This window comes from Cyprinodon variegatus, unplaced genomic scaffold (assembly GCF_000732505.1).
Source record: "Cyprinodon variegatus isolate N-32 unplaced genomic scaffold, C_variegatus-1.0 Scaffold176, whole genome shotgun sequence".
NCBI classification, from domain to species: Eukaryota; Metazoa; Chordata; class Actinopteri; order Cyprinodontiformes; family Cyprinodontidae; genus Cyprinodon; species Cyprinodon variegatus.
The window spans coordinates 720,072-742,529 of NW_015150629.1; the positions used below are offsets into that span (position 1 = coordinate 720,072).

General features: G+C 36.3%; 1 protein-coding gene across 1 annotated transcript in view; it reads right to left on the reverse strand.

The window, feature by feature from the left end:
* The window catches only part of raver2 (ribonucleoprotein, PTB-binding 2), a 128,430-nt gene that overhangs the window by 81,520 nt on the left and 24,452 nt on the right, over positions 1-22,458 (reverse strand). The window contains exon 2 of the mRNA XM_015378696.1: positions 15,730-15,796. Within this exon, the coding sequence (XP_015234182.1) occupies positions 15,730-15,796 (67 nt within the window). The remainder of the gene's footprint in view (positions 1-15,729; positions 15,797-22,458) is intronic.

Genomic DNA, 22,458 nt, shown 5'->3' on the forward strand with positions numbered 1-22,458 from the left:
TCGTGAAGTTTGACCAGCTAGAAGAGCGAGGTGCGCGAGAACGCTGGGACCCTTTTTCCACCTGGATCCCCGCTCTTTTTCGCCGTCAAGTCCCTCCGTTGTCGGACTACTGGCCCCCACTTCCTCATCCCCTCGGCCGTATCTAGAGCCACAGTATATAGTGCAGACCACTCTTCAATATTAAGCATAAATCAAAAATGTCTGCGTCAAGCTCACTGCAACAAACTGCTGCAGGAGTATAACCAACCCTTTACAGAAAGGCTACCAATGGCTACCAATACTCTATAAATGTTATTTTCTAAAAGCTTTTTCCTAAATTTTAACTCCAACTTTATGGCTTAGGTCCTTATCTTTCTTTTACAGTCACCTTCAAACTGCCACTAGAATATGCAAACTAGGTTGCACATCTTTGCAATTTCGCAGCAATCTTTGCACTCACAACACACATCTATTTCACAGACTAAAAAAAGTTGCATGTGTAATTTAGACCCTCTTATTTTAATTATTTGAGGATCAGGCCCATAATCTGATGCTGCTCAACTTTCGCATGCTTTACCTGTTGTGCTAAAAAAACCTTTCACCAATCAGTAGAAAATGTAGTGTTAAAGTAAAACTCTGGCAAGTATCATCTGAGCAAACAATGCAGAAGATATTGATTGACATAAACTGGCACTGTAAAATGGAATTTAAGCCCTTTTTGTTTTACTTTTGGACCATTGTCCTGCTAGAAAAACACAGCGATATGTTTCTTTTTGTCTCATAGTTACATAGAGTAATAAACAAAGTTCAAATGACAAAACAGCATTGCAGATCATTCACCAGATATAAGAATGGGAGCAAAATCATTTTCCCACAAAATCACTTTTTTCGCGCTCTGGTTACAGATGTCGTAATCAGATATTGATATCAGAAACCAGCCAAAAAGTGATTAACAGAATATATTGCCCTGCATCTAAAATCTATTTATAAGGGATGAATTTTGTTGTTGACTATCATTGTTTTTGACACTTGATCAAGTCTTTTCTAAAATTCCAAACCAGAAAATACAACTTAATGATTTGTGCTGATATCATATCCAATCAATATTGGTATCAGTCAATGATTAAAGCTGCAATATTAGTATTGTGTCGGAAATAAAGAAGTTGTATGGAGACAACCCTAGTTATTATCATTCATGTTTTATGCCAAAAAATTTTCATTTTAGTTTCATCTACTCTCTGTTGCTGACTTATTGACTTTTTGGACCCCTGGTGAATAGAAAAATGGGAAAATGACTTGTGACAAGTAGGAATGCACTGATTCACATTAATACGTATAAACCAATTTAATCTGAAATCTAGCTATCTGTAGACCCAAATACCTTTTTTATACCAGACCGCTTAATGCTTTAATGTTAAACGATTTTTTTTTTTAAGAGACACGCCTCTCTACAAGTAAAGATGACATGTATTAATGCACACATGAATATTCCAAAAAGGCAACTTGAGATTAGGATAAAGTCAGAAAAGGAAGTCATAAAAACAGTAAATCCTGCTAATAATAAAAATTCCAACCAAAACAAATACACAACTGAAATGATTTATATTGACTGTATTTATTAAATCAAAGACAAATACAAAGAAAATTTCTGCTGTTCAAGAGATTTCAACCCTAAAAGATATATTATTGAAATATACTGAATACCATTTTTACCAATGCCTGATTTAGCATTTTCTTCAATATTGGGAATGATAAGGATTGATATTAGACCTGTTTATCTGCAGCAACAAATTTAGTGACTATTTTCTGTGGTGTTTGTTTTTGAGACAACATGTGAAAGCATCTATTGCTCCGACTTTACTGTCTTCAGCGAGCAGGAAGTGCTCAGCAGCTTTGTTGTGCAGCAAACCGTGCTTTTAAGAAACAGGAAATTAACTCCCGTTTCCCATTTAAAATGAGTCAAGCACCCAATGGAATACAAAATTCGATGGACGAGGTGTGCAAACGCAGTGTTAATAAAATGTTCACAGTAAATTCAAAAGGTTGTGCAAACTCAAAAATTAGAATAGCAAACGGTTATAAAATTGATGATAAAACACAAAAATGAAACCAACCAACAAACAATGTAACAAAGGCAAAAGGAAAAATTTGGAAAGCAGCAAAAATAATTGCAAGTACAGAAAAGATGAAATTACATAAAATAGACATTAACAAAGTGGAAACATGCTGCAAACCAAAACATGTTGCAAATTCATAAATTGCACACACAACCACACTAAATATTATAGTGCATTTAAAGCGAATTTTAGAGGTTATTTACCTCTTTTACCATGCCGCTAACTTTTCATGGTGGGAGGATATTTGCCAGACCTGGCCTAGCTGTTTTTGACAGTTCCACTGGTTTTAAATTGGTTAATTCATTATTGAATCCAGATACAGACAAGGTTAGACAAGTGGCTATTTTCTCATTACTATTTCCTAGTTAATAGAGATCAACACCAATTCATCTTAAACAATAGTTTGTTTTCTGCAGTTTTAAGGGTGAGATCATTATGCTGCACTATATACACATTTCATTTTAAGGGTTGTAAACAATGAAGGAGGGATATGTATGTATCTTAATGTATTTTTGCACTCCTTTGTTCTGCTTTTGTTTGCATGGTGCTTTGCATGAGTCACAATTTGTGCCACAATAATGTGAATATGAAATGGTTTGGAAAACAGACCCCCTAAGTCTAAGGACTTTTCATTGATTTCTTCTGCTCACAAACACATATTTTTTTTTAAAAACAAACAGATTCTCTTTCCCAGGAGAATACAGTGGTAGGGAACGATATCTGAATGCTTTGCATGCTCTGCTGTGTTTCTGTGCCTTTGAATGGGATCCTCTCCGCTCGGGGAATATCTTTGAATTTCACACCAATTACAGAAACCTCTGAACACACAAAACATGGCAGTCCTTTTCCTGTTCCTTGGGGAAATAGTGCAATTTTTTCTATCTATAGCTGTTAGACAGCTTTATCTGACCTATATGAGGTCCTTAAATTTTACAACTAGTGTTTTAAGATAACAACAAAAAACATCTACATAAAAATCCATAAGGGAACAAGATTCCTGATATCTCAAACAAGAACTACTTTACTTTAGATCTTTAATGCTGCTCATTGTATAAAATGAACAGAGTTGTAGTAATAAATGTAGAGACTAAATGCATAAAAGGGCTATGAAGCAACATTATAAACACAACCAATATTTTCTTTAAGAAAGACAAAAAATGTATGTGCTTTGTTAATGTAATATTGTGGTTTTATTATTAGTCCAAAGGTTAATGACAGCAAATTCATTAATATTAAACTCAAAGCTTAATTTATATATTCAAATACATTTCATTTATAATCTCTAGTTTAGAGGTATGACAAAAACATCAGCCTCTTTTGATTCCAATATAAAATTCCTATTAGATGTCATTGCTGCAACTTTTTCGAATTTTTTATTTATATATATTATATATTTCGAAACCAATATATCAACAGAACATCTAAAGTGGTGCATGAAAGAATAATCAATTTGTCAGTAAAAATATATTTAGTATATCAAAAAATGTTTTTTATATATATTGAAGGATCTAAAATATATAAACATTAACCGTTTAAAAACCCAAAGTTGATACAAAAGGATTCTGTAGCAGGTGGAAGTCAAAGAAGAAAGACCTCAGGCATTACCTGATCGTACTGGCTCTGAGAAATGGCTTCATCTAAGCATTACATATATCCTTGAAAAAAACAAACAAACAAACAAAACAAAACAAGGTCAAGCTTTAAAGCCTTTGGTGCAGACTTATGGAAGCTTAGGGGCTCATGACATACACGGACGTTGCTGCTTTTTCCTCTGGACAGGTAAGTTCAACGCCACTGCTACTGCTAACCCAGCTGGCGCAGTATAAGAGTAAGTGAGTGTGCACCACCTATTGGCTGGGAGAAGTTCAACTTGTTGCCTTCTGCTTTAAGGTCTGTGTCTTCTTTGTAGAACAAAATAAATTGTAGAGTCTAACCCCGAAATAACACATCTTACTTAACCCTCCTGCTCCACTTCGCTCCAGGCCACCTCCGCAAAGCAACGTCTACAGCCTCCGTGGTTCTTCCTGTCTTGCTATGTTCTGAGTTCCTTGAAGCTTGAGGGTAACATGTCGGATATTATTATTTGTTAATTCATAGGAGCACAATACGAGGTAATGGATGCTTACTTTAATTGGGTTTATGACATAATCAAAACTCACCACTGGCATACCGCACACAGGCAGCTTCTGCCAAAACATCTTTTATTCGTTGTGTCTTTGTGATATGGATGTCGGGATCCAACAAAATTGGTTTGTTCTCTACATCCGAAATCTGTGTCTCTTCATCCATCCTTGCGATAGGAAGTGGCTTTTGAAGTTTTGATGAATTCTTGGAAGTTGTTGCAACCGGATGCGATGAAAGTTTTACGTTTTTGAAGTTGTGAGATCCACTCTTGGAAGTTTTTGCGACTGGATTTGATGAAAGTTTCAAGCTTTTTTTTTAGCATATAATAAATATTTTGATCGAAATGAAAAAATCTGGTTCCTTGTATGTTATAAGTTTTAAGTACCAGCATTTCATATAATAATTAAATAAAAATGGCTTCTTTTTGGGTACATATGAAAATGATGTTCTAATTGTTTTCACCAATCTGTTTTTACCCTATTTTACTTCGACAACCTGGATCTTGTCAAATTTCTTTTTCCTGTTTGATAAGATTGCAAAGAAACCTTGATCTGTTCGGATTCCAATGGACTGGAGCAGAGCAAAAAAAACGCTTTGCTCAGAACTGTGACGGCGAGAGATAGAAAACATGTACGAGGACGGTGACATTTGGGGGGGTCACGCTGAATGTTAAATAGTTCTCACAGATTAACACTGCCTAAGTTCTCAGACGGACTTACACTAGTGTGTCATGATCTTGGCATTTATGTCTGCTCTGATTACTCATTTCACTAACCTGCTTAGCTCCGCCCAGTTCTCATTATTATTTATCGGATTCACCTGTACTAGTCGCTATTTAACCAGCATTCAGACCAGTCACCAGTGCCAGTGAGAAACTCTCTAGTATTCCTGTATTCTGATTGCCTGATCCTGACCTGTTCTGCCTCTCGACATCTGTGCCTCCATGTCCTCTTCTGATCTGTTTTCCTTACCTGTTTTCTGGCTCCTGCTAAATCTTTGCCTGTGCACCAATCCTGGAACTGTTACATGACTCCGTTGGGATTGTCCTTTGGTACCTCTTTTGAGCTCAGACCTCCTTGCTCTGACAACAGCCTATGTCACCCACATCAGCTTTGGCTTCACCCTCTGGATTATCCTGCTTAACTTCATGTCTTTGGTTATGATCTCCTGCCTGTCCTCTGAACACTGATACATCAGCATCTAGGACTCTCTGTGAGGTACCAGCTGTGTCACGTTGGCAGCCGACCGGCTGGAACCATCCTCACCCTCTAGGCTCAGACTGAACTATCAAACAAGAGGTTCCTGCCTTAGATGCCCACGCTGCTCTCTTTGGTTCTGCTTCTAATAAACGTTTTGAGAAATCTGTTTGTCCGCCTCGAATACTTAATCCTATCGTTCTGAGCTTGAAAGAGCGGCGCAGAGCGGAGCAGTTACGGATGATGTGTGTCAGGCAGAGTGTCAGGCAGAATGACATGTTTGCCACATATCATATAAGAATTTAACTGATTAATCTCTGGGTAAAATAAACTGTCTGACTTGCTGATCACCTCCTTAGTTAGAGCAGAACACTTTACATCACAGCCAGTTGAGTCCTGGAAGATAGATGAACAGATCACTCAGCCAGCTAAAGCTTATTCATGGATCATTCTCTGTCGAGAGCTCAGCAACAATATGAGGCCAGATTGATTACAGGATGCTCCCCCTCCCTTCATCCCAACCCCTGCTGTTAAACTGTTATCAAGTTCTGGTTCATCAACTTCTGTTAGGTTCGTAATTACAGATTCATATTTAGAGTAAGGTTCTGGGGATTCCAGATATGTAATTTGGTGCATGACCACCATTCTTTTGCTCAGCAGTGAGTATCTTTTTTATAATGAAAAACAAAAAAAAAAAGTGGATTTTGCTTCAAAATAAAAGCAAAAGTTTCCCTGGCAGTTTCTCCACCTTAAAATTTGAGACAGTATACATATAGTTGCCTTATCTTACTTAATGAAATTTATCTGCAAAAGATAGAAACCAAAATGATGTGTTGATAAACAATATTTCCTTATGGTCATTTTCCCAGGTTTAATTCTGTAATGATTGCAATCAGATTAGTTTCTTTTTATTTCGGTAAATCCTCAAATCGTCTATTGTCAATTTTAGGTAGAATCTATGAGCTATAGCTAACTTCACAAGAAAATGTATAATCCATTAGATTGACTTTTGTTTTTAAACATTACAGTGGCTTAGGGGAACAAACACCAGAATGTTTTTAAAGAAATTGACTAAAAACTTTGACATTGCATATATTCTTCCTCTTTGGGTAACTCTGTTTAAATGAAAAAAAAAAAAAAAGATATGTATTTTTTTTTTTTGGGTGATTGAACAGATTTTTCTCTGTTATGCATTTAGTTAAATCAATTATATTTGTTATTTTTTTTTAGTAGAGAAAAACTGAAAATTAAAATAGTGAAATTTTTATCTCGGTTATTAATAAGATTAAAAATGTTAGATGGAGGAATTATAAAAATATGATATTGAATTTAAATTAAAACAAAAAAAAAATTTTATGCATATATATATATATATATGACATAAACAGGATTGTAAGTTGTAAGTCTGACCCAATTGTTCAGGGAAGCACGATTAAAAATGGCTAAAAATATTTTCTGTAAAAACTTAAGCCTGCAAGCATTACTTCCTAAAAGTAAATTTTCATTGTTTCCTGAATGAATACATTCTTCTACAAGTTGCAGGAAGTTGTGGGCAAAGAGGTCCAATACCAATGCAAAAAAAGAAAATAAAAAAGCATACTAATATTTGTATTAGAAGATGAAGGCAAACAAAACAGACAAAAAAAGACAAAAAAAAAACTGTATATTAACTGTAAATTAAAGCTACTTTGGCAAGTTACTGTCCTCACTATGACCTTAACTATCACAAGTTGGCAAGTTATACAGATAACCTCTTTTAAACCCAGGGGGTATATTTCATGAGTATAAATAATAGTAAACATCCATTACCATGTGTGGTTAGCACTGAAGAGGGTTTCAACCCAAAGTTAAAACAACAATTCAGCTGCTGCGTCTACAGCACATTGCAAAAGTAATTACCAAAACACAGACATTTCTCAGGTTGAGAGGTTTGAGAGGCACACAAAAAAGAAGAGCTGAAAAGGCAAAGGGGAGAAAGAAAAGAGCGTGAGTCAGACTATAAACACTCGGTTGGGTTGATGTTATACAGCTGCCATGAAAACTGATCCAGAGGCTGGCAAGTTCGTCACAAATACAGAGAAACAGACGCAAAACCCTGACGCCCCCACTCTAAAGCCCCCCCCCACCAATCCTAAAACAAATCTGATGACTCACACTGCATGTATACAGTACCCCTGCACACATGTTTACAGCACAGCCACAGAGAGCAACATATATCACATCTAAACCTACAGGCGCTGGGCTTGTGGGACGAAGGGACGTGGTTAGGGTTGGGGGGGTTGTAGAGGGTGCTACGGAGTGCAGGGGAAAATAAATCTGTCAACACACCCACCTCCCCACACTTGCATAGTGAAAAGATCCAGCGGTGTAAAATCTGTGCTTTACACCTCTAAGTGAGAGGGTCGACGGTCTCCCAGCACACAAGCATTAACACACTGGATCCAACCAATGACAAACCCGATCTAGCCACCCTGTTCACACCTGCCTAATACCACTTATTGTAACATACACAAGAAAGCCCGATCCGCTTTACACACAGAAGCTGGACCAATTCAACCAGGGATGATCCAATCAATCGAAGAATCAAAAACTGATCATCCATTAGCAATGTCACTTCATCAAAGCTAGGAATTCAGGCTTTTTTTCAACTTCACTTTGATGAACTTAGATAAAACAACCTGAAAAAATGCATGAGACGTTTTCTACATGCATAAAAGGCGGTACCCTTAAATTAGTAAATTTTTGCTTTAGGTTAAAATTACTACACCCATTAGTATAAATAATATGCTAAAAAAAATCCCATTTTAAATATCACCAACAGGCAAATGCAGTGCCTTAACAGATAAAAAATGAATACATAAACTACTAAAAAAGGAACCAGAAATTACTGACTTGTGGCTCATTTGGATTAATAGTAAGGTCAAATAAACCATTCAACTGATTCTATATTTGTCTGAACAATAAGCATGAAGGCTGGAGATTTTTATTTCTTCTTTAAGAAAACTACTGCAAACCAGGCCAGGTCCGACTAAATCATCTAAACAGGAGAAAAAAAGCTTTATTTCCATTATTGACGGTTTAGGAAATAGACTGAAGGAGCAACTCCAATGCTCTCACCTTTTTTATAAAAACTCAAAAGGAAACATGAAGCAGGGATATAATTTACATTTCAGAATTCAACTCTAAAAAAATCTTGTTTACCCTAATATTTTATGGTGTAAAGGCAGTTGGCTAACTCAACCAAGTCTGGGTTCTTAATTTTTTTGTGTGTGCAGTAAAATAGAAAGAGTGGATGATCATATTGCTCTTTGGTGGTCTGTCCAAAGCTGGAAACATGACAACAACAGCAATGTGAAATGTTTGAACACAGGGTTAGAAATCAACATGTAGTAAGCATCTGTATAAGCAGGCTACAACAAGCCTCAACAGAGAAATGCAGAGGCAAAAGACAAAAAAGAACATTTTGGCACCAGGAATCAGAGTGAGTACCATTGCTGCAGGTAGAAAGCAGTTTTAAAAATATGAAAGAACCGCACAGGAATACTCAGAGACCAAATAAAATGTGGTGAAGCTTTGCCTAGAAGAGCAAATCGGGTTCATGCTTTTTGGCTGCCATACAATTTGCCCCACAAGGCCCATTGATTACTACCAGTAGGAGAAACAAACCCCAAACTCTTTGGCTACCATCTCCTCCAGATGAAAGAATGAAATCATCTACAGTCAGAAAATGTCTTGTTTGGTGAATTACCATATTCCAACACAAGGATGCTTATAAAGGTATTTAGGGTTGATTAACTGCACTAAACAAAACAATGGAACCTAATGGAAGGAAGCAGGTACAATAAAGGAAAACTAATTAAAACACTGACATAATAAAGTAGAGGTTAGATGTTAAAGTTTTTGTGGTTAAGTAAAATACAGAACACTTAATTTTATCTTGAAGGCTCAATGAATAATAATCACACCAAATGTTTATAACTAGAAAAATACACAAAACACATAAGGCTGCCTTCCTCCTACTCCTCCTCCTCAGACAGCCTTGTGCAGGTTGCCTTGTCAAGAGAGACGAGGATGAAGCACAGATGATGAAAGAAGAGGATTCAACCCAAGTAAGCTGTGCAAAGATGCTGAGGCTTCTTAGGTAGTGGTCTGCTTCTCATGTTGGCCTCCATGTTTGCATTTTGATAAGATAAAATACTAAATTCTGTGCTGTTTTTGGAAACTCTGGGAACACTTAAATGTTGAAGTAGCTCTGCACCGTAAATCTAGGTTTGAAAGGAGAAAAGCTACGACTTCCAGCCCGGGTTACAATTTAGAAAGATTTCGATTCATTTTTTTTTTAAATTTCTCCTTTAATCCTGCCAACTTGTTTTTTTCTGGGTAGCGGTGCTATAAGGCTTTAGGGGTGGCTGAAGCAGAGCCCTGATTTAAATCTGAGTCTATTGAAGGACCTACAGATTAGGGTTATGGCAAAGAGGCTTTCCAAACTGACTTGTAGCTCCTTGCTAAAGCTAAATAGTCCAAACTGTCATGATCGCAGCCCTGGTAGCTGATCTAATCCATCTCTTCATTCACCTGTACCCTCCCCGCTTTCAAATTATTATTGATCTTATTCATCTGCTCCTGCTGCTTTAAATATGGTTCAGTCCAGCTATAGGGGCCAGATAAGTAGTTATCCATGTTTTCTCTGTGTTGTTTAGTTGTTGTTTTTTTCCCTTGATTCATGTTACCTTTCCCGGAGGCCAATGTGTGGAGAGGGTGTCTGTTATTGTGTCCTCTCCTGATCGTGTCCCGGCCCTTCTCCGTAGAGTCCTCAGGGTTTTGGCTCAGCGTGCGGGTAAGCCAGATTTAACTCCTATGGTCCTGGCTTCTAGGTGGAGCTAATTTAAAGTTCTGCAGTTATCTTGGTACCATGTCTTGTCTCTGTCCCTCTTTACCACTGGGTCCGCCTCTCTCCATCTCAGCGTGTTCTGTCTGAGCTCGCTGCTGGACCCATAGATCTCTGAACCTGCATGAGCGTTCTGTGGATTCCTGGAACCCTTGATCTGTCAGTTCCTCATTGGATCTGAACCCCTGGGGGGCCTCCTGGATTTTAAAACGGTCCTGTTTTGTACTGTTTCCCTGACCTGTATCGGTCTTCTGCCTGTTCACTGGGAATGCTGCATCGGGTACACTCTCGCTGGCTCAGTGCCGCATCTCGTTGGCAGTGCATCGACTGATCCTGCCTTCCTCTGAGAGGATGGACTGAACTGTTAAACCAGGTAAGTGACTCACATGGATAATCATCATCTGTGAGATTATTGTGGTCACTTACCTTCGTTCCTCCCACATCTAGAGTGCCAGTAATGGCTCCACCCTCCCCTGCAGTGGTTGCAGGTCCTCTGATCCACAGCAGCCCGCGTTCTGTTTCTGTTCTGTTTGTTTATTTTGTCGTCAAATGTTTAGAAACTTCCCACTGTATGACTCGTCTGAATACTGGGTCCATCTGTCCCGTTTTTTAAACAAACATCTGTGGACACGTGTAAAAACCATAGGAATTATAAGGGTTTTTTTTTTTTAAACAATTTCTGAAACATTTTATTTTTTTGCTAATTTCTGTTAAGTCTTTGTTCTTCTAGTCAGATCTGGTTTATTTATTTATTTTAAACACAGGCAGCCTCTGATTAATCTGTGAATTCAGTTACATGTTTCCCCTCCTCCCTTTAAAGAATCTTATAAGTTAGTTGCCTTTAAGTCCTTTGTTTACACATTAGGTTAAAACCTCCATTCTAAAGTTTGCATTTATATTTTAGTAGTTTGTCGGTGCAGCTTTTTTGGCTCCTATATCCAGTTGCGCAGTTGGATGAAAACTGTAATGCACGCTGTTCGTACCGAAAACAGAAAGTCATCCCCAAGACAAGAAACGCCAGGTTATGAAAAGATTTAACAAAAAAATGTATGGTGCTGCGGCACAGGAACCGGCTTAAAGCAGAAATATGAGACTATTTATGCTTATGCCTTGGAGCAGAGAGAGTGTCCCGCCTGCCTTACTGCTGTACAAGTGCTGGATCTTAATAACAGTCATGTCAATATTACCTGGGAAAATCATTTTAAAAGAAACACGTTTCTCTCCTAAGGCCTTTGGCGGAACACTTTGAAGGTGTGTCTTTATACCTTCTCAAACATTTTCAATCTTAAATCAGATAAGCCAAGATTCTGGCAACAAACATGCACTGTATTATGTTGTCAACTTACTAAAGCAAGCCCTTGAAATGAAAGTGAGTTTTTCTCCAGTGAAGAACAAAGCAATAAAGCGACAAAAAAAAAGTGAGCAGGCTGCTTGTGTTGATTTATGAGACATTCGGACACTGAAAGGAGGCAGACTCAAAATGACAGCAAGAGGGAAACAACAGGAAACTGCTGCTTCTAATAATGTTAAGTTTGAGACAAATTCAGCTTTCCTATAAACAGACTATGATGTTATTGATGTTGAACACCCGTAAGTTCCTAAGGGAGGTCCTAAGTAGAGGTGGTGCAAGGCTGTAGGTCCAACAAGACCCCTTTTCCATCAGCCCCCTCCCCAGTTAACCTTTGAACAAGCTGCAGCCCTGATAGTTCAGCTGTTTCAACTCCCCACCACTTTCCAAAAGTGTTCAGTTTCAGGTGCTTGGCTGACTGCACGCCCTAAATATAGACACCAAGTAAGATTTCCCTGGAAAGGGACACACTCTCGGGGCAGGGGGTCGAGTTTGTGTGCATTTGTCTCTTCTTCTATTTTCAGGCCTCTAACAAGCAAATGCCAGAAAGTGAAGAGGATGTGGACAACATGACACTCCCTGCTTTACAGCTAATTTCAAAATCTAATTCTAAACTACAGTTAGATTGAACCGAGTCTACGGTCAAATTAAGAAGAGATTTTAGCTCTTTTAGTACAATTATCCACGCAATAATGATAAGAGATGCATCAATCTGGCTTTTCTTGATAATACAGATTTTTTGGGTTTTCCATTTCTAGAAAAGTAAAAAAAATAAATAAATAAAAATTATCCTAAGTATTAAAGCAAAAAAACGTCTGTTTTACTATTTCCTAGACAGAGGCAGGGGTGGATCTACATGGGTGCAGGGTTGGGGGGGCAACTGCCCCCTGCTGCAGAAGCTCCCCTACTTTTATGTCCAAAGTTGTCTTATCTTACTTATATATTCATTTACCAAAATCATATAACAGACTAAAATATATATTTTTCTTATAATATAAATGTCATAAAACAATCTTCCATTATAACAAGATGAACATATCCAGATTTCTAAATAGAACAACTTGTGTGACCTGTGTGAATGTAATAAATGACTTCCTTTTTTTTTTATCAGTCTTTTATAGTATTCTAAGTTGTTTTTCTGAATTTGTCTTGGGAATTTATTTATTTTGTGAAATATTTTTTTATCAATAAGCCTATACCTGAATGTTGTTTTAGTTTCTTGGAGGAGAAAATGACACAATAAAAGTTTTAAAATGTATTTTTCTTACTTTATGTTTTGTTGATTCCATTTACATGAGAAAGTTAGCTGCAGCTTTGCCACCCTGCCTAGACATTTTGTGCCTTCCTTGTCTCCCAAAGTAAAATTTTATATAACTGTCATTGGATGGAGTTGGAGCCTCATAATTTAGTAGAAAATAATTTGTGCATCAAGTCATAAGTTTTAACTTTTTAAGGTTTTGTAGTCACCATGGTGCATTAAATTATACTGTTGGTTGATGTCAGAAAGTGATGGAAGTTCTTAGTTTTGCTGCATTTGACAGAAAAAAAAAAAGAATTTGAAAACTGATTTGAAAAAGTTCCCATGCTCCAACCTTTTTCTCCAACAAGTTTCTTATACGGTAAATGAATTCCTGTAGAGCAATTTCAGATTTTTAAAACCTGGGCAAACACTTCAAAGCATTTCCATAAATTGTTAGGTACAGCTAGTTGCATTATTATTTTCCCAAACATTTTAAGAAACATCCTTTTTTGCAAAGAAGAAACTGTGGTTGGCAGAGACCAAGTAAAACACACTTTACAAACAACTATAGACACAAATTTCTAGAGACAATTTTATAACTGCTGCATATATTAGAGTTGGCATCTCCTATGAGAAGTGCTGCATTCATATGGCTGCCTGCATAAATAGCTTAAATGGAAATTTTAGCCACAGCCTTTAATTGGTTGTAATGGTCGTTTAGGTTTTCAGTCAGGAAAAATATTAACATAAAAAACGGTGTCCTTTTCAACACATACCTGATCAATCATAAAAAGGGTTTACAAAAAAAAAGGATATCAGATTACTTTTTGTTTTTTAGAGAATCATGCAATATTTCAGAGCAGACAAAACTAAACAATGATTTCAGTATGTTTATCTTATTCAGAATACAAAAAAGGATTTTGTCAACTCTGAAACTACCTCCCTCAGACAATACAAAGGCCAATGTGAAAGACAAAATGGAAAAATGTAGTAGCCCACACTTTCTTCTGCCAGCTATTGTCTTAAATTCTTAAAATTGTAAGATTAGGTTTCAAAACCTATAAGAATCGAAAGATTGGGTCATAAAAATCTCAGATAGGGAATCTTACAAAACTTTGAGATCAAACAATCATAAACTGTATAATTAGACGTCTTATAGTACTGTCTACATATCCCAAGCATTAGTTAGACACTTTAATGCACATTTTTGGAAAACCTCCCTTTGTGCGAATAATCATCTGTTTAGCGCCCCCCTCTGGTTCAAATAGGGCTAACTGAATCCGATTTTTGCTGATAGTTTAGGTTGGAATTTGGCTTTAACAAAGCCGCTTTCACATTAAAAACCCGTTTTTTTTTAAAACAGGGTTGACCTGCCAACAATCGGCAGAACTGTCAGTTCGACACATGCTCAAATGATTTAATCTGATCAAACACTTGCCGCATGTATACAAACGTCATGAGCGGATCATTTCAATTAATGTCCACATAAACAGAGATTTGGAACATCCGGTCAACCAAGATTTAGATCAGATCAGAGAAATTTTGTGCATATAAACATAGCTTCTGTCAATTATGAAGAACGCATCCGCCTCCAGAACGCTCCGTCGCAAAAGATTCATCAATGGGATTGCTCTGGTCACCAGGTTTGTGTTGCTGTAAATACCAGTGTGCTGCTGTCCTCACAGCCAGGACCACGACCGAAACAAAAAATGTTTGAATTTCATATATATTATTCTAGGTAAGGTTATGGAAAAATTTAAGCAGTCCTTTAATAACAGTCAGAGCTCTGTTTTCCTGAACTGCCAAATAAGTACTAATAATAGGATTAAGTGGCATTTGGTTCATCACTTTTTTTGATGAAATAAAAAAAACTCTGGGTATTAAAGCTACAGTGTGTAATTTTCAGCGACATCTAACGTCCAGACTGCAGACCGCAGCATGAACATCTCCCCCCCACCGCTTCTCCCCCCCAACAGTACGGCGAGCGTTACGGGACAAAATGTCTTCCACGACGTCCGCATCACCTACCTTCTCAAGTGATGAGGTTTGTTTACATAGATTATTTTACAGATAGTATTTATTAGTATCTATAGTAGTATTTAGTATCTATTGTTCAGTACCGTCTCAGTTCATCTCTCTCAACTTGCCGTAGTTACTTTCGAGCGTAATGGGCGATCTAGCAATCGCTAGTTTGTTGGCTCTGCGCTGCCGTAGCGCAAAGATGTCTGCCTCCATGGCTGCGAGACCTGCTCCTATGTAATTATAAATAACGAATTCTAAGGCAACGCAAATATTAAGGTTAAGAGGCTGAGCTCGTAGATGATGATAAATAACATAGTTATGTATAATATATTACATTTCTGACTGTATATCCCTGTAATTATTACACACTGTAGCTTTAAATAAATCAAAGCACTAGAAACTCTTTGTTTTTCTTTTTAGCTTGCTTTACACTTGTGAACATACCACAAAAATAAACAAGATTTATAGATGAGAAGTCAGTCATGTAGCCCAGTAAAACTTAGCTTATTTTTACAACAAAAACACATTTAACACTGTGATGTTTATTCATAAAATTAGGTAATCTGATTTTTTTTATTACCTTTAGTGTTTATCTGTGTGCAATTTCCAAACATCATCTATCATCAATTTCTAATAAACAGCCATGCATTGTGCAAATGGCTCAGTGGTATCCTGAGATACTTATAATTTTAATGTTGCAAATACAGGTCCCAAGAGTTCTAACGATATGAATAAGAAAAAGTGTGACTCATACATAAGTATTAGGAAACCAGTATGATTTTTTGTGATTGTATGTAGGCAGCTGTTATTCTTACCTGTGCCTTTGTTGCGGTCCACGAAGCAGTACTTTAGCTCATATTCTTTAAGAATTTCATGGACTTCCTGTAACAGAACAAAAAAAAACAAACAAATAAGTCAAAAATGCACTGCCGGACACAATGATATAGTATTTTTAATTTTGAAATTTTAAATACTTAGACACTTTAAATGCTATCACCTTAATTACAGTCAAAATTCCTAATTAACAGTCGAACTTCCTTCTTAACCCACCAGAGGATATCAGCACATCTCCACCATGAATGCTCTCACTGCCTGCAGCTTCAAGTATGATGGCAACTATTTTCATTTGAATGTAATTTGAAAATGAACAAAGGTATGAACTGTAGTTTATTGAGTTCAGGGTCTTTAGTAAACAGTTTTTTTAATACATATGTTTAGAGATTTTCAATTAGAAGAATCTTACAGCCTGAAACTACTTATAACTATACAATAGACAGCCAAACAAATCCCTTTATCCCAGTAAGTCGATCAAATTAGAGCATTAAGCTTCAAAGACCCTTAATTGTAAAAGTAAAGAGAGAGACGATGCCCATGCTGCATGAACAAGTGGGAAGAAGCAACAGATTTTCTGTTTTTATAAGCAACTTGGTCCTAATTGCAGTCCCATTCTTCTGAACAACACCAGGCGTTAATCACCATTAAAATTACAAACAAAAAGACTAAAGGGTCTTTTTATATAAAATGATAAGACTTATAAGTTCTGTTAAACATTAAAAAGAAAGAGGCACAAATCCGTCATGTTTCATTCTACTGACGGGAGACAAATAAGTATTTTACGGCTATTTCTTTTTTTGCAACGTGTAGCTGCTTGTTAAAAACAAAAGGGGATTTATAAAGATTAAACACTTCCTTTTTATGAGCGGTACAAGAACAGCAGCCCTCCAAGCCACATGAGAGAGAGAAGCTGATGCATCAAAGCAGTAAATCAGATCCTGTTCAGATGTATTTGTCTCTTTGGTGACTGGATATGATTAGATAGAAAATACAAGAAGGGAAACGATGCAATAGTACAGCAAGAGATCAATAGTTAATTTCTCCTGACCTCAGTACCTTCCTTTTTAGTTTGGCTGTTATGTAGCAGCACGGTGTTCAGAGATGGGAACAATTATGTTTTTAGAGTCTTTTAAAAGTCTTGTTTCTCAGTGTGACATGGCTGTATAGAAGAAGGCTAAACTAGAGGATGAAAAAGAAGAATTTGGTTCAATTAGCTTTTAAATATCAGGGAAGAAAGTTTATTTGTATAGCAAGTTGGACTATTCAACGTGCTGTGAATAAAAAGAGCTAAGAAAAAAAGAGAAAAGTACATTGCAGTGTTAGTAAAGGAGTTTTCTTTAAATAGAAGAGCAAAAGGTAACTTTAAACAAATAGCTTTTAACCTTAATTTAAAGCAACTTTTTTTTGTTTCAGCCATGTTACCGTTCACTAGGAGTTTGATTCAGGATAATGGAGCGAAAGAGCTAAACAATGCTTCTCCATGTTTTGACCTAATATGTCTGTATTAAGATTTAGACTTAAGATTTATAGACAAACTAAGTATTTTAAAATCTATTCTCTGAGATAAAGAGAGTCAATGGAAGAACTTTAAAACTGGGGTGATGTACTCCCCTTTCTTTGCTTTGGTGAGGAGTTGTGCAGCAGCGTTCTGGATCTGCTACAGATGTCTGATTTTTTAGGCTGGCCTGTGAGGACGCCACTGTAATCAATTCTACTAAAGATGAACACATAAAATAGCTCTTCAACATCCTGCTGAGAAATTAATCTTCAAGATGTTTTTAGGTAATAGAAGGTCAAGTTTGTTACTGTCTTTATGGGCCCCTGAATGTTGAGGTCTGAATCCATCACCTGGCACAGATTTAGAGCCAGAATAATTAGTGTAATATCTGAACTATAGGGAGCATGTTGATATTAAATGAAAGGGGCCCTGAGATGGGCCCTTGGGGAATGCCACATTTGATTCTTCTAGTATCTGATGTAAAGTAACGAACCAACACAATAAAGTCTCTGTCCTTCAAGTAAACCAGAGAGATAAACAGTTTACCAGGGGCTCTATCAGAATGAAATGAATGGAAGACTTCAAGGTGGTTTGTTGGAGTTGAAACAGTGTTATTTCAGTTCATTCAAACTGACGTCTGTTGAAGGGGTTTGAAGCAGCAGGTTGTCCAAAACTTTTGTTTTTTTCTTTTCCCCACAGCGGCTTGATAATTAATTCAATTCAATTTATTTTATTTATATAGCGCCAATTAGGGTTGTCACGATACTAAACTTTGCAACTCGATACCGATACTAAGAAAAATATTCGATACTCGATACCATTTTCGATACCACAAGGATAAAAACAAAGACTACAAAATTCTACAGAAATATTTTCATTAATAAATAAAATACAATAAATAAACACAATAAAGGTTGTATGCTGTGCACAATATGAAGCAAGCTTGATAAAAAACTTATAGAATTAAAATTAAGTGTTCCTTCCTTGGCTATGCTTTGCACACATAACAATGACACTAGCCAAACCGGTTAAGAAACAAAAATAATTCTCAGAAGCTGCACCTGTTACATAAAAAAAGTCTGAAACTGAAAAGTGCACAGAATTATTCAATCACACAGTGTTCAGAAAGTGCATTTTTCACTATTCTGCACTTTAGATGAATGACTGCTTAGGTGCCACTGGTGGTAGCACTGTATTGATACTTTTAGAAACGAGTATTGTATCCGGATATAACGTTTCAGTATCGATACTTTTTTGAGAATCGATACTTTTGACAACCCTAGCGCCAATTCACAACACGTCATCTCAAGGCACTTTACAGTTCACCAGATCATACAGTCAAATTGATTCAATTTTCTATCTAAGGAAAACTAGTTGATTGCAAAGACTCGATTGCAATTGACTCAAATGCAATCCCTCACACTAAACATGCTTGGAGCAACAGTGGAGAGGAAAAACTACCTTTTAACAGGTGAAACCTCCAGAAGAGTGTGAGCAGCCCTCTGCTGAGACCGACTGGGGTTCAAGGACACAGAATTAATTACTGTTTTTAGAGTCACCCTGGGTGACAGAGGTAGATCTAAGAGAGCAGTGTAGCTTCAATGGTCTATCTAATGCAAAATAAACTTTTTTGAGCTTTTAAACATGTTATAAAACTACTCTATGAGAATCATGTGCAAAGTGATATTTGTTTTGATCCATGCATCTCTAAGTAATCCTAACGACTTCTGCCGGAGGAAACCAACACATGCCTTGTGAGGGCATTCAAACTCAATGCAGGAAGCCCCAAGCCAAGGTTCGAACCCATGATCCTCCTTATGCAACAGATCTTTAAAGTGCACCACCGTGAATCCTGCTTTTCTTATCTCATTGTTCTAAAATGATCCATTAAACTTTTATCAAAGCAAAGACACTATGAGAGCTGGTTACATGTTGGCCTCTCATAACTTCCTTGAAGGATATCACAGATAGAAATTAAAGCTAATGCATCAGCTACTTATCTAATATATCAGGTTTAGAAAGAAATACAATTATCCAATCACCAAAGGGTATTAGGATCCTTCATAAAAGAAGAAGAAAACAAATCTTAACATGTCAGTGGTTAACAGTAACTTTGGCCTTTGTTGTATTATCTTTACTTTTTCCTTTCATAAAACAGCCAATTATATTACATACAGAGAGGGGGTACAATACTTGTGATCACACAAAGTAAGATAAAATGCAAAGACATGAGATTTATAAAATAATGTTAATTTAAATAAACCTTTGGGAACTGATAAGCCTAACAGAAACTTCTCTTTATCAATAAATTATTTCAATATTAAATGTGTTTTCAGAAAATAAAGGACATTTTCTGTTCCATGCTCCTATCTAAAATAAGGTCTGAACTTTGCATTGAAATGATGATGCAATTTATGGTCATATTCTCATTAAGGGGCTGAAAGCAGCTTTGTCCTGATTTGGCAGATTATGTGGGCAGACTGTCCACTCCAGTTTTTCATATCATTTTAAATAACAATGCTAAATCTGGAGCAGTGATAAAACAAGTTTCGTAAATTTGGGAAAATTCTGCTTTTTCATCCATCCAATCAACATCCAACCCAATCCTGTACACATAGGTGGACATTTTATCAATGTATGATTTAAAAACAAATCGATGATCTTATCTACCAAAAATGTTCTCTGTAGAACCTTAAACCCCAGCCATATTGAACCTTTAATGACAATAAAAAATGCATTTAAAAAAAGCATTGAAGAAGAAGAATCCAATATTTCAGACTTTTTTTATTGTTCCTGCAAACTTCCAGAGCCATTTGTTGTACTAACACAAGGTTAAATTTAGTCCACTGAGCGTATTACTTTGTAGCGACCCATTTCAATGTGTCCCTTTAATTTCTGAACTTGAGCAGGGCTCAAAGTTTTTGTCTCACAAACTTTAACTACCGTAGATATTTAGAGAGCTAAAACAAAGCTGCTTTTTTCTGAGCTTACAGCCTAAACAGTTTGTCTTTTTCATTGGGGTTTATGCACTCTCCGGTCTTTGTAAAGTTTAAAAATGCTTTTAAATAATGTTTTAAAATATTTGTTTTATTTAGATGGGCCGTTGATCGATTTAAACGATTAAAAAATGTATATCAGAGGGAACTCAGTAATGTATTGAATTTTTTGTTGAGCAAAAACAAAAAAGATGACTATCTTTGCATTAAGCATTACTGAACACTGACAGCAGGGACTGAGACTTCAGTGAATACCTGCATCACAAAGGCAGCACATGGAAACAGCGCTAACTAAAGGTACAACAATAAGACTCTTTTTTAGAGTCTGAGCCTTTTGAAGGTCATTACAAAAAAAGAAAAAAACAAAAAAAATTGCATGGCAACAAGGAATTTTTAAAAATATGTAAAGATTTTGAAAGGTATTTTCCTTTATATGCCTTTAGTGCTTTCTTGAGCCTTCATTTGCATGAGTTTCTGCAGCCATGTTGCAGGGCAAAGAAGCTTTCAGTCTGCAACTTTACTAAGATGTAATGGAAGAAAAGGTCTCTTTGCAGCCTTTAGGTCATCTGCATTGGCCAGAATCATCTAGAAGTAATTATAGCAGCTTTCGGTACCTATGAAAATGTGGGCAGGTGGCAAGTTCTGCTGTAAAGTTAAATCTGCCCCTCTAAAAAAACCTGATCAGTAGAGGGAAGAATGAAGTACTTAGTGTTTGCTGGTGGATGGCCGTGCTGGAAGGACTTCAGAGAACACAGTGGACCAACACTTGCAGCCCTTCCAAATTATTTCAGTCTGTCAAAACTTTATGCTGGACAAAATTCTGTGCCTCTCCACCCTTTCAGATTCTGGGATCTTGTTTTTCAAATAAAAAACTTTTATCTGGTATACTAGACTAAATTACACAAGCGTAATTGAATCTGACTGGCCATTATTAGCATTATATTCTTGTATGAGCAAATTTCTCTCTGTGTGGGTGTGCTCTGGGGCTTTGATTATATATAAAAAAAAAAAATCTAATTCTGAATAGATTCTCATATTAATCCCTAAAGATCATTTCATTTAACCAAGGAAAATATTTTTTAGAAATGCATTTCTACTGTCTGTAAAGCATCTTTTACCAATACTTTATTAATATACTGTTGAATTTCAATATATTAGTATCGACATTTACATACATAGTCATTTAATTCAGATAACAGCTTAAATTATGCTTTTATAACCAGCAATCTAATCTGAGATTAGACTGGATCAGATGGAAAAATATTCTTTCCTAATCTTCAGAATCTGAATTGTTTCTTGTTATTTATATTGACACCCAGCGCTTTGCCGTTTCATTAATGCATTAAGGAACCATGCTTTGAGATTACATAAAGCATATACATTGGCACTTGCTCCATTTCCATTTTTTTCGTTTGATTCGTTAATAAATGTTGTTTCTTTTTTTCAAATGGAGAATTCAGGAACATATTTTTATCATTGTGTAATTTTTAACAAGTAAAAAGAGGAATAAAAATCATTATCATTTATAAGAATGTAATAAAATAATAAAATCAGCAACACATTTTGGAGGATCAGTAAGAATCATGTCAAAACTATCAGTATCAGGCAATAAAAAACCCTGTATCGCTTAATCTTTACTTTTCTTCTTTAGACAAAGTAAGGCATTCCTGATATCTCTGGTTTTATTTGATTAAAACAAGGACTGCAACTTTTGTAGCCCATTTAGAATTATTCTCTGCATAGCGATCATGAATTGTTGATCAAACCTCTCACCACTCCTTGTGACCCTTTCCTTCCACTCAGCTGTCTAATACTAAGTGTGTTGATTACTGTCTTTTGGAAATCTGTCAAGTCAACATTCTTCTAGATGATTGTGTGGCCATCTGACCCAGAAAAAGATCATTCAAAAGCTCAGAAAACCTTTAGAAATAGAAACAGACTTAGACAAACTTTATTGTCATTTTGTATGAGTGTATACAAAATCAAATTTTGTTGAATACTGCTTACAACGGTGTAATCAGATTGCAGTTGGAGTAAGATAAAATTTACCAGTATAAATTGCAGCAGTCATCAGAATGTAACAATGTAGGAGGAAAAAAAAGAACATTTTAAAAAATGGCGCAAAAGGGCATTAATATAAAAAAGTTCAGTGCGGTGCAAAATAAATATGGTTCAAAATACAGTAGAACATTGAGTTGTGTTTATTTAAAATTATT